The sequence below is a fragment of the Aplidium turbinatum genome, chromosome 2, assembly GCF_918807975.1.
Source record: "Aplidium turbinatum chromosome 2, kaAplTurb1.1, whole genome shotgun sequence".
NCBI classification, from domain to species: domain Eukaryota; kingdom Metazoa; phylum Chordata; class Ascidiacea; order Aplousobranchia; family Polyclinidae; genus Aplidium; species Aplidium turbinatum.
This window is the reverse complement of record NC_137473.1, coordinates 5,368,544-5,382,353: the sequence shown is the minus strand read 5'-3', so window position 1 is coordinate 5,382,353 and position 13,810 is coordinate 5,368,544. Positions and strand designations below refer to the sequence as shown.

The 13,810-nt window shown below is 36.4% G+C and overlaps 1 protein-coding gene across 3 annotated transcripts in view; it reads left to right on the top strand.

Annotated features, from left to right (window-relative positions):
- The first annotated feature begins 4,310 nt into the window (after positions 1-4,310).
- The window catches only part of LOC145787707 (uncharacterized), a 30,984-nt gene continuing 21,484 nt past the window's right edge, over positions 4,311-13,810 (top strand). For 2 of the 3 annotated variants that reach the window (XM_082599517.1, XM_082599510.1), the window contains exon 1: positions 4,311-5,654. In XM_082599517.1, the coding sequence (XP_082455643.1) occupies positions 4,325-5,654 (1,330 nt within the window). In that variant the 5' untranslated portion in view covers positions 4,311-4,324. Of the gene's footprint in view, positions 5,655-12,252; positions 13,141-13,810 lie in introns of those variants that run through there. The other variant, XM_082599532.1, reaches the window with a different exon arrangement.

The window sequence follows — 13,810 nt, the reverse complement described above, 5'->3', positions numbered from 1 at the left end:
CAACTGACTGATGTTCATCCTAAATTGAAATTACAGATCTGATCTACATACACAAAAATCGATAAAAGATACGCATAAGAATGAAATGGAAAGGCAGAGGAGCGGCAAAATCACATTAAATGATTTTCCCATAGTGGCTCTGATTTTCCAGCAAAGTAATATCTCGAAAAATTAGAGAGTAGGCTATTCTTACTTCAAAATGATTGAAAAAAAAAGTTTTTTGGGAGTAAAAAAAGAACAGAAAGATGTTGTGGGAAACACTGGTTAATTTGTGTTGGGGATTCTTGTTTTTGTTGTTGGTGAAAAAGAAAAACTGCCGAAAATGAGCCTGTTCACCTGGCATTTAATCACAAAATGTTTTCTTGCATTCTTCTGGTGACGGTAAGCTAGGTTACCAGAAAATGATACCTTGTTTGACTTTTGTCAGTTTACTGAACTGGCTAGCCTATAATTCCAGTAAAAACTATCTAGGCTAGCCTACTTGTTTAGCAGCCAATGGCACGCCCAAGAAATTTAAAGTAGCCTACTGTTTGATTTCAATGCTAAATCATAATCATCCATCATGACCATACAACTGTCTAGCACTGTGGTAAGTGTACCACTTGTGGTACGCGAAGGTCTTTGAGATGATACCGGTACATAAGAAACTTACGGAGCTGGTAGGCTATACAAGTCCCCCCACCCCTGGGGGTTTTTTTTGGTCATTTATCGGTCATTGACCGATTTTTTAGCAAAATGTCCGAAAAAAATGTAGTCAATTTGGTCAAAATGTCCGAAAAAATATATAGTCAATTGACTATTAATGACCAAAAATGACTAAAAATGATCGAAATAAATAAAAAATGACTGAATTTTTTCAAGTCATTTCGGACAAATGACCGAAAAGTCTCAGCAAAAACAAAAACCCAGCCCCACCCCCCTTGGCAACTCATGACAAAGAGGAATTGACCAAAAGATGTGGATTAAAGTGTGTGAACAGTAAAGCAAAGGTAAAGTGGTTTCACCCTATACGGTATGTTTGGTTAAATCCTGTCTTTGTCATGAGTTGCCAAGGGGGGATGGGAGGACTTGTATACCAGCTCCCAGTTTTGTAACGATGATTTCTCATGCACATGTCAGGGTATATCAATATCTGTGACTGAGCGCTGTATTATGCAATTGAGTTTAGATATAAATTGGAATCATTGTGTGATGCCCTTGAAAAATTGAAGCTACGCACCAAGGACATGGCGACGCACAGTTTGAGAACGTCTGACCTAGGTTGTTTAACAGAAAAAACACAACTTTTCAGTTTTGAATGTTTCTACTGATACTGGTAGTAGCAGGAGTAGTGCACCCTATTTATTGGTCTTCTACAAATCCAACAGCTTACTGTAATTATATATATAATATTTTGTCTAATATTAAAATCTTCTTGTCTTGAAGCGCTGTGCTAAAATTCATTAAACTTTCTTGCCTTCATTGTATATTTTTAAGATTTTCTGGTTGTATCGTAGGTGGTACAGAAACATTGTATGAAACTGTTACATGGAGCGTGAATAGAAAAAGTTTGGGAATCACTGGTCTAGCAGAACACACTTAAAAGTGGTACCGTAACTTTATTGAGTTGAGTTATTTATAGTATTTAAAACAGTCATTTGGTCAAAGAGAGTACTTATAATGGGAATGTGTGCATTGCTTTGTTAGCTCTTGTACCGAAGATCCTGTTTTAGTCATGAAATTTGTATATCATGTACTCTTAACATTAATTTGTTACTATTTTTTCTGTATAGCTTAGCCTAGTACAGGTTTGATGTGACAGTGTTTATAACAAGTAAGTTGAAAGTTATTTTGCTGAAAATCATTTGTAGAAAACGTCATGTCTGTTAACCAGAAATCTGTAAAAAATGCACCAAGTCGTAAAGTTGTACGAAAAAATTTGCTTTCTATGCATGAAGATATATCAAGCTGGTCTCATATGCTACAAGATGCTTTTTTGCCTGAGAATGAAGTTCAAACCAGTACAGTTGCATCAGTACACCAACAAATCAACGCTTATTCCAACAAGTATCGACCACTTTCAATGTCTTTCCAGCAGTGGCAAAAGTTTAAGTCACCAAAGGAAAATTCTGAAATAGAAAATAGAAGTGTTGCAACACAAGAGCTTGACATCCATAAAGCCTTGCAACATCTGGCATTCCAACTGCAGTTTGTTTCAAGTCTGGAGTTGCAGCTTAAAAATGATGATGAAAGTGGAGTTCATGTTCATGGCGACCAGCAATTAAAAAGTGAAATCGAGCAGTTGTTACTCTCAACTCCAACTCATACATCAAGTGATGAGTCTATGGATGATCCATTTTCTGCTAAACTCGACTATATTTTAGAAGATAAGGAAGAGTCACTTATTTCTTCGATAGAAGGTTCTGAAACCATTTCAAATGCATCTGAAGTAGCTGTTGACAGTGTTTCTGTTGAATCTGAGTGTCAGATTGAAGGACTGGCTATGAAACATAACAAGGTTGAGCAGGCTAGAACTTTATCATTTCTTACTAAACTGAAAAGTACTTCTGTGGATGATGTTCTTAATTGTAAAGATTTTGTGAATGATAAATTACCATCAGATAATGAAGACAATGTGTTTTCCACCAATGTTGAACAAGATGCTGCAGTTTTTGCTTCTTTGGAACAAAAATTGTCATTTAGTTCTAATGAGAAATACCAGACAACATCGAAAGAAGTAAGTGAAGCTATTATTGAATCCTCCACTGAAAATGAACTATCAGGACAAACAACAGAATTCAAAAGTCAAAATGTCTTTGTTGAAAAGGAAACTGTGACTACTAGCATTACTCAAATGGCAACGATTATCCATCTTGCTGCTGACAGGAAAGAAGATAAAGAACCTGAGAAAATTGAAACTCTTGTTTCGCCATTGTCTGAAAATGATTCAATGACGGCAACTGAACACAATGATGAGGCTGTGGAGGGTGTTTCATTGCTACATGACGTCAGTGAAAATGGTGTCTCAAAAGACACCGAATTAATATCCTCTCATTCTACTGCTACTGATGCCAATGCTTCAGTCACTAGTGATAGTATGCATGCTATTGAAGTTGTTGAGAATGAATTCAGCAATATTAGTGACACAGGACATTCTGATGATAATGGTGGCTCTAGTCATGTGGCAATAGAATTTGAAAATACCACACAAGAATCAAATGAACTTTTGACTGAAACAGCAAGGTGTTCTAATCTCAAGAAAGATGAAGTTCAAAGTGTTGATGTTAATGAAGAAACAATTGTCGAAAAAGTTTTTACTGACAAGAAACATTCAGTGGATAATGATGAATTTACAGGTGAGGTTGATGTCTTGGAAGTGAATGAGATTTTTGAAAGTAAAAGTCCATCTCATCACGAAGAAACTCCAGATCTTTTGAATGAAGCTATTCTCCAAGAAACAACAGATGTTGTAGAGGTGCTTGAAATGAAGAATCAACAACAGATATCCAGTGTTTCTGGAGATCAAATTCTTTGCATAGAAACTAGTCAAGAAGAGGCTTTGCATCAATTAGGACTCTCAGAAGAAGAGGTAGCTGATGATGAGGCTGTTTTACAAGTTGATGATGTGAACACTTCTGAAGAAGGTGAGTCTGATAGTGGCACTGAGCCATTTTCCTCTGCTATTTCGTCAGATGTTGCCAGACAAGTGGATCAAATGTTGCCTCAAAAAGCAATGCTGTCACATCCTGACATTCCAGGAAGTCTTGCAGAGCCAGAACAAGAAGTTGAACAAGATTTCAGTACTGGTAGAAATTCTTCTTCAGAAATCATCGACGTATCCAATGAAGGTGATGATTCTGTTTCTATGAAAGTTGCTCGAGTGAGTGTCATCACTAAGCATGGAGTCAATGCTAAAGAATCTTCATATGCCACTTCTGTTGATGAAAAGAAAACCTCGCATGAAGTTGTTGTGCTTGAGAAACTTTCTTTGTCATCATCAGAAGACTTCAACCAGCTGAGTCCAGCTAAGAACATATTTGTGGAAGAGGTTGGCCAACCACATGCTGCAGATGCAGTGCAAACAAATACCCCAGTAAAGGTATTGTACGTAGAGGAATCTGAGTCTGCTAGTGATGAAGTTGTTTCCTTATCAGAGGCTTCATCATTGGAAAAAGCAGTGCATGCAGGTTCAACACTAATGCAGTTAAATCAACTTACAGAAGAAATAGTAACCAGCAACACTGAAGAAGAATCACTTGATATTGATAGTAAAATGCATATGGACACTGAGGACTTGTCACTTTTGCAAGAATCTTTGGAATTGGTTGGTAAAAAGGCTGTTTCAATGAAAAGTGATGATTCACCAATGTTACAAACTGATACAAAGAACACTGGAAAAGTTTATGTAAAGAGTGAAATATCATCATGTGTTGTGGTTGAAAGACAACTTCAAGATTCTGATGAAGTATCAATGCAACCAAGTAAAACATACCATGAAGATGGACATGATGTTATGAAATCTAATGAAGACCATATAAATCTGGCTATGTCTGAAGCAGTAGTCACTGAAGAATCACATTCTTTATCACCGTCCAATGAAATTGATTCGTCATCTGATATCACAAAAGTTCAAGCATTGCTAGATGATGATCATACTGCTGCTTCTACCACTTCTGATGTTTGCTCACCATCAGCTGAAGTTGCAAGTGCAACTTCATTGACTACAGTTGCTTTTGATCAACATTTGGTCAAAAAGATAGAAAATGATGACAGTAAAAGTTCTGCACAAGATCACACAGAAAAAGAGGTTGCTGAAAAAAACAGTGTTCCATTTGGAACGAGTTCAGCAAACATTACTAGACGGAGTAAGGTATTATTTGAACAACGAAAATTGTTGTTTGAGCGAAATTCTGATGCCTCCAATGAGCATGTGAGCAGCTCACATCATATTTCTAGAGGAAAAATTTCACCAAAAATTAAAAAACTTCAATCGTTGGGATCTCCGACTTCAACAGGTGATGGCACTGTCACCAACACCCATGAGCTTAATACAACATTAGAAACATCGATTGAAACAAGTAGGGTTACTACTACCAAAAAGTTATTCACTGAAAGTACATCTAAGACTTTTGAATCTTCAACTTCATTGATCTCAGCACAGCCTTTTAAGTTTGGATATAATAAAGCAAGTCATGTTACGCCGCTCAAGAAAGTAACATTTTTGTCCACAGTTTCTTCGAAAGTGGGGTCAAATAGTTTTTCCATGCCATCATCAAATGTTTCAGAAACTGTGACCCAAGCCAGTGATAAGACATCATCTCCCTCTTTCGAACCAACAAAGTCTCCTAAACTTAAAGTTTCTCCCAAGCCAGCAATTGCTGCCAAACCAATCAAAGCTTTCAAGCCTAAGTTTGTGTCATCTTCAGAAAAGCATTTTTCCAAAGAAAGCTCTGGGTCAACAGTTGTAACGAAACGTTGGAATTCTGAGTGGCAAACAGACTCACCAGTAGAAGCACCTGTCATTCCTAATCTTTCAGATTCAAGTTTACTTGCCGATGCTAGGGAGAAGCCTGATACTGTTTCATCTGATGTGACAAAAATACAGTCTTCAAAGCCTCCCCTGGTACCACCTATTCCAGACGAAAGCACTATGAAGGAGATGTTTTCTGACAAAGGTACTTGGTGTCCTAGTTAGATTAGCTGTGAGGTTTGGGCTTTCTGCTTACATCCGATTGAGCTTTATAGAAAAATAATATATAATCTGTGAAGAAAGCATTGTCTGTAATTTTCAGATAAAAAATCATTTTTGACTTGTGTCATAATTAAGTTATTATATATCTGATTAAACCTGTAATTTTCCATGTGTCTAAGCTGTTTTTGATGATTATTTGTGTGTTTTGTTATTAATTCTTCATCAGGAGCCAATTTCAATCAACTTGGCTGTGTCTTTGTAGCTTTTATCTATAGCCTATGCCATTTAAATGATTTGAAGTTGACAGTTTGGGTGGATGGTTAGTTTATTAAAATATTAGACTTTTCAGACAAGTAGCTGTAGCTAAACAAACACTTTTATGTTTCAAAAGTTGTTCACTTTTTAAAGTTGTTTCATTTCACACGCTTATTCATTATTAATGCAGAAGCTAAAACTTGAGTTTTGCACAGCTCATACTTCCTATAGGTCACTATTGATTTTAATTTTTCGATGTTTTTATCATTTAAGTGTTGCCATATTAAAATTAAACACAACTATTATTATTATGAGAGATTTATAAGTGGGTTGCAATTGATGAACAATCAATTCAGTTTGTTGACTATTAATGCTGTTTTAACGCATATGTGGAAAATTGATCATTGTAGTTAGGAGTGTGTGGCGTGTTCTGGCGTAGAATGAAATATCTTTTATCTCTCACCCACTTGGTTATCTCGGAATGGCCCGTTTCGGCGAGTCCGATTCGGCGAGTCCGATTCGACGAGTCCGATTCGGCGAGTTCCCTATTCGGCGAGAGCCTTTTTCGGCGAGTGCCCTATTCGGCGAGTTTTTGAAATTTTTAAAAGGAAATTATCGGGTACCCTAGCCTAATTATGATTGCCGTTTTTACATCGTTTTATCGTCGCTAAACGTTGAAATCGTGCAGAAAGGAATAAAAATAAAATGTTTGAACTATTAAATTAAAATTCGTCATGTCAGTTCAGTTGTTTTTATTTCTGACCATCATATCAAAAACAATACACGTCAACATAGCAAAGGTAGAAGCGACAAAACGCGAACGTTAAAACGTGCTTGAATTCGTCAAGTCAGTTCATTTATTTTTATTTCTGATCATGATATCAAAAACAATTCACGTCAACATAGCAAAGGTGTAGAAAAAGGTAGAAGCGACAAAACGCGAACGTTAAAACGTGCTTGTGACCGAAATAAGTTATTGAGTTGAAAAAAATTTGGCACGGTCGCAACACCTTCAGAAAAATTTAAGATATGAAGGGAAAATAAAACAAAGAAAATGTTACAAAAAAAAAATAAAATAAATCATGTTTATGTCTATAAGTTAGTACTTTTAAATAGTTAAAATGATTAGTTTGGATCAACAAATGTGTGACCTACAGCTTAGATTGAAAGGAAATTATCGGGTACCGTAGCCTAGTTATCCCAACCAGCAAAAATTTGTTCCAAGAACCCAATTAGCCTAACAGTTCATTTTTACATTGTAGTAACAGAATGAAAAGGCTAACCAAATGTGTGGCCTATCGTGTTAACGTCGCTAAACGTTGAAATCGTGTAAAAAAGAGAACTTTGCTGACTAGGATACGTTGAAACTGAGAAACATTCACAGAAGCCCTACGATACGTTGCATTTTTAAGATAATGTATTCAGACGTTGAATCAATGTACAAATGAAATGTTATGCTAAATGGGTTCTTGGAACAAATCGTAGGGCTTCTGTGAATGTTTCTCAGCTTCAACGTGTAACTATAACATCCATTTATTGAGTTTTAAAAAACTAAAAAACGAAGTGTACCTACAAAACACAACCTATAAATATAAAGCGAGCAAATTAGATCTGTTTCACACAATGAGAAAACTGAGAACTGAGCGCTAAACTGAGAACTGAACGAGAACTGAGAAAACAATCATCGTGAAGCGCTCTAGGCAAGGAAACCAGAACGTAGGAACATAATGTAGAGTCGTCTAAATTACGTTAAGTCTACATTGTAGACTAAACGTAATCTAGTCAGCAAACTTCTCTTCTCTGCACGATTTCAACATTTAGCGACGTTAAAATGATGTAAAAACGGCAATTTTTGCTGGTCGGGATAACTAGGCTGCGGTACCCGATAATTTCCTTTCAATCCAAGCTGTAGGCCACACATTTGGTTAGACTTTTCATTCTGTTACTACAATGTAAAAATGAACTGTTAGGCTAAATGGGTTCTTGGAACAAATCGTAGGGCTTCTGTGAATGTTTCTCAGTTTCAACGTATCCTAGTCAGCAAAAGCTCCCTTCTTTTCTAAACGATTGCAACGTTTAGCGACGTTAACACAATAGGCCACACATTTGGTTAGCCTTTTCATTCTGTTACTACAATATAAAAATGAACTGTGTTCTTGGAACAAATTTTTGCTGGTCGGGATAACTATAGGCTACGGTACCCGATAATTTCCTTTCAATCTAAGCTGTAGGCCACACATTTGTTGATCCAAACTAATCATTTTAACTATTCAAAAGTACTAACTTGTAGACATAAACATGATTTATTTTTTTGTAACATTTTCTTTGTTTTATTTTCCCTTTATATCTTAAATTTTTCTGAAGGTGTTGCGACCGTGCCAAATTTTTTTCAACTCAATAACTTATTTCCGTCACAAGCACGTTTTAACGTTCGCGTTTTGTCGTTTCTACCTTTTTCTACACCTTTGCTATGTTGACGTGTATTGTTTTTGATATCATGATCAGAAATAAAAACAACTGAACTGACATGACGAATTCAAGCACGTTTTAACGTTCGCGTTTTGTCGCTTCTACCTTTGCTATGTTGACGTGTATTGTTTTTGATATGATGGTCAGAAATAAAAACAACTGAACTGACATGACGAATTTTAATTTAATAGTTCAAACATTTTATTTTTATTCCTTTCTGCACGATTTCAACGTTTAGCGACGTTAAAACGATGTAAAAACGGCAATCATAATTAGGCTAGGGTACCCGATAATTTCCTTTAAAAATTTTAAGAACTCGCCGAATAGGGCACTCGCCGAAAAAGGCTCTCGCCGAATAGGGAACTCGCCGAATCGGACTCGTCGAATCGGACTCGCCGAATCGGACTCGCCGAATAGTAGCAGACCCTGGTTATCTTGTCATTTCCTACTCAAATTCTTTCATTCCCTGATCACTAAGTTTTTGATGAGGCAGCAAAGTTCATTATTTCCATCATTTCAATGTTGCTCGACGTTGAAATGTTGTAAACAGTGTACTTTTGCTGGCCTGGCTGGTTTAAAATATTTTTACAGTGAAAATTCAAAGGTTTTGATTTGATGTTTTTGAGGAAGAGCCAAGCATTGAAATACATGTCTGGTATAGACAGGAAAGCTTCAAATAGTTACCGCAGCCTTACACTATCATTTTAACACGGTTGTGACAGCTGTGTTAGCAATTGTGATGACCTACGGTAACTTTTGGTAAATTTGCATACATCTAATATTCAACAATACTTCCGAACCTTAAACGCGTAACATGTAGATTGTATTTATGTAAGTTATCCCTTTAAATCTGTTCACCACTCAAAAGTACTTTTGTCTCCGCCTACAACAAGTTGAAGAATCTGTAATAGTCGTTGAAGCTTAAAATAAATTAACTCTGCCATATGGCAAGAGAAATGTTTATTGATGAGGACAAATAGATCGAAACAGTTGTTTTCCATTATTTTTTCACTGCAGCTTTTACAAATACTGTAGCAAGTTTAACAGAGCGATGAATAAAATAGGCTAACAATGAATGCTTTTTGTCAATATGTAGTGCTAGGCTATATCTTATATGTCTGGTGAATCATAGCTAACTGACATCATCGTTACGTGATGGTCGCTTGTGCCATTGGAACTTGTTTGCAATGTTTGGTACTGAAATGCCAACATTGTTTATGGAAGCTTGCTAGGTGATGTGTTTTTAATTTGAACCATACAAAATAAGAACAGCTGCCCACATAAAACCACTTTTATGACTCACAATTTGTGGACATTTGGAATCCATAATGCACATCCTGCATCTGCAAACGTTGAATTGAAGTAAAAACTGGATAGGTTTGCTGGCTGACATATGATAAATTCTTTACATGGATTGTAACTTATGGGGAGTTACATTTCATACACTTTGCAGAAGCTATTGCTGGGTCAAATTATTTTCTTCTTCAACGATATTGATCTACCAGTTAGTTAGCCAGACGTGGTAATATCGTTTGTTTTTGTCAAGAGTCGTATTTCTATGGGGAATCGTTTTAAAGTTGAAGTTCCGATTTAACATTTACCGACTGATGGACAAGTGGCGGTTGAGAGCTTTCCCGCAGACTTAGTGACAGCATAATTGAAAAACGTGTTTATTGCCATCAATGCTAAAAAATACTTCGTCTAGCTGTTGTTGTACGTGGTTTTTACGTCTATCACTAGCCTACAATATTATCATCAGCCCTAGCTTGTAGTGATATCTAGCAAGCAAATTATCTTGAAAGGCCATCAAAACTAAAGTGCGATGTTTTCTTCTTTTGTCGTAACTGTTGTTGCAGTAGAGAAAGTTAATTTTGATTGAGATGATGGCCATGGCACTTTGCACTACGATAAATGAGACAGACATAAGGAAATTGTAAATACCAAGCATACCTGAATGTCATTATTTGATGTGTGCTGTTTGTGCTTATAATTTTGCTACAGCAGTTTTGTCAACGTTTCAGTGCAATATGCAGCTACACTTTGTCGTGCATTGTTGTTCTGCGCATAACTTTGGACACTATCTGGTATTCTCGTCATGTGAAAGATAAACTACAGACCATCAGTGTTAAGTCAACTTGTTGCTAATTATAGCATCCCATCTGGAAAGATAATTGAATGCTGAGATAATTGTGTGGAGATCCGTTTGTTTGACGTCACAAAATGTGAAGTCCAGGTGAAGGAAATGAAGCTAAATTAGAGCCATAATTAAGCAAGAAGCTTTGTGTCTTGGTCGAGAGAGAGTAATGCCGTAGCGGCATAGTGCATATAGATCCAGCCAGAAAAAAGTCGTTCTATTTACGCCGTTTCAAGGTCTAAATACGAAAATAGAAGTCAATTGCGTTTATAACTTTGTGTTGCGATGTTGTGATTACGTTAAAATCTGTGGTCTGTGTGATATCTAACCTACTGAATTTTTGTGGATAAAGCCCGAGATGTGTTCACATTGAACAAACGCTGCCCTTTATTCCATGGATTGACATGAATGGTTGTTCATATCATAAGACACATGTCCGTAGCTAGCTTAGTCCCAAAACACAAAAACAAACAACAAAAAAGAAACCTATCCTTAGGCAGCGGTCCATCTTGAAATGATTACCGTTATATTTGTTCAGTGTGAACTTTATAACTTTTAATTGACTTTTGCAGCATTAAAAATATGTGACTTATCACACGGAATTGCTTTGTCTTTATTTGTATCCAGATTTGAAAGTTTGCTCGTTGTGTATAGACAAATGAAGAACAAATATGACATAGAAAGAGACCAATTCTCGCCATTCCAATCATTCATTGTGCATTTGTTGAGGTTTATACCTACCAGAATCTCTTTTGATTTCACCCTACGGCTATTCAAAACCAATACAGCCGTTTGCAATTTAGCAAAAATGTGAACTCTTGATTGAAGGGCGTGAAATTCCTTTTATTTGCAACTACCTGCAGTACCTGGGTTGTTTTTCAGTGCTTTGTTAGTTTTTGTCAAATGTAATTCAACATCCAGTTTGCGAGGTATTTCCAATTATTAGCCGTCCTTTTTTTATATTTCGTTGTAGTGGTCGTGTCATTGCCAACACTTCCGTTCTAACCAGTTGGAACGTGTTTTCTTTATTGTTTTTGTCTCCAATGTACAATGCATACATTTACAAAATATGTGATCATCTCGACAGTTCAGTTTATTACACCATACAACTTGCACCAGTAACTAGTATTTCAATCGAAAAGCAAGAATTTTTTCTGACAAAGCATAAATGCGGTAGCTAATGTCAGAAAGATGTACTATTACGACGTATTTTCTCAAGTCTCTACCATCATAAGTCGCTAGTTATTACCAGCTGGGTTTCCACTGTGCTGCACACAATTGTGTTGAGGCGATAGTTTAATGCTGCAGTGAACACTGACCACTATCAGTCATTCTTAAGATTTTGCGACTCCGCATAATGCCGTGAGCTTTGCAGCATTCAATTTGATGCCGTACAATAAGCCGCTAAAACTAAATAAAAAACGTAAATCACTCTTGGTAAGATTTTATCAAAATTTATGTTATTTATTAATCGGCAGGATAATGATTCCATTACTGCTAGGGTATGGAAATAATTAATGATTAAAATGACAAAATGATGTTTTGAGTGTCAAATACAACTAATTAATGACTTCACAGGGCAGTAGTTATTCAGTGATGGTGTTCACACATAATTTCAACTTATTTGATTTGTGCCAATTGGAATTGTGTTTATTCCGGATATCTTAAGCTTATGCGTGGTGCTGAAAGACAACGTAGCATGTTACTTTCCACTTTATATTACTAAGTAGTATGCGATAGTCAGGATAATCTTGTCAGAATGCATAGGACATAAAACTACAAGAAATTAATCCCTACCAAACTGAAACTATAGAAATATTACTGTTCTTAGCTTTTCACAGTGTTGTACGCTGTGTAACCTTATTTGGTGCACTCTGATATTAGTCATGCACTCATGGTGACTGCTCAGCAATGCAAAATGTTCTTATCAATAGTTGGGCCTGGTCTCGTGCTATGAATAGTTTGTTGGAGGTACAAAGTAGATGTGTCTTAAGTAAGTGGTGCTGCTGCTTGTGACTTAGAAATGTGCAGTGTGGTACAAAGTTCCTGTTTTAGCATTTTGTCAGCTTACGTTTGTGACGATTTACTTGTTGCTGCGTATGCTCCAAACTCAACTTTTAAAGCTTGAGTTAGAGCATCGCACAGAAAATTTCATTTCGTTTTGGAAAAGATCGATTAATCGTAAATTTGTATCGTTATACATACGACACATTCCATCCCCAGTACGACTGTGTTAGCTACGGTAGCTGTAGTCAAGACTGAATGTTATATGAGGCCGTGCAGACCATGTTCTGCTGCTTATCTGCTAAACTATGTGCCCAACCACTTCTATATAAGGAGTATCTGTAATGCGGTATGAGAAAATGACGCAAGGATCTCACTTTGTTTGTATAGGAATTGCTAACGGTATATTTACTAGAACGTTAAGTTTTTGTAGAAAGAAGTGGTGAAAATTTAACACCTGTTTTTTGCTTGCCAGCTTTGTGACAATTTAAAGTGAAAGTGAACGAGTTGATATATTTTTTATAATAATCAATTAAATGCTGTGATAGCTTCCTATCCTGACCAGTAAGCTTCGTCGAGCTTTCCACCATCAATATGAGCACTTTAGGTATGTTTTACTTCAGTATCTCATCAAAGCATGCAATTCTGTCTTGAGACCATTAATTGAAGTTTTTTCAACATTTCTGAAAAATTGCATCTTGTCTTCTCCATGCTAATGTACCTGAACATAGTACGCCTTTTTTAACTGAAACATTGCGTTAATGTAAAATTGATGTAAATATTGAACAGTTTTGCCTTTTTTTAAATTTCAACACACTGCTTAGCACACACACAATCGTCTTTCCGGTGCGGTGCATTAGCACCTACGATATTTTGATGCGTTTCTGTCAGATTCCTTTTAAGTGTCTGCAGCATGAACTGGTATCTGCACCTTGACTCTTGTACTACTTTTTGCTGCATATGTTGCAACCAGCACTACGCTATGCGGCAAAAGTTACCACTTTTACGTTTCTTTATTTGTCGAAGTAAACGTGGCAATTTTTGCTAACTAAACATACTTTCTTGTTAATGGCAACCAAGACCAGTAATTTAGACCCATTTTACATTGATCTAACATCTGCTGACGCCAAATGAATGGAAAGAATCGGTTGATTTTCTGGTTCTGACCACAGGGAAGTAGAACCCCCTCTCTGCTTTGTTATCTTGATTACAGCTGTTTTGCTTCTATAAATGGAAATATAGACGTTGCGTTTCTAGATATTTGTATCTAAGGTGAA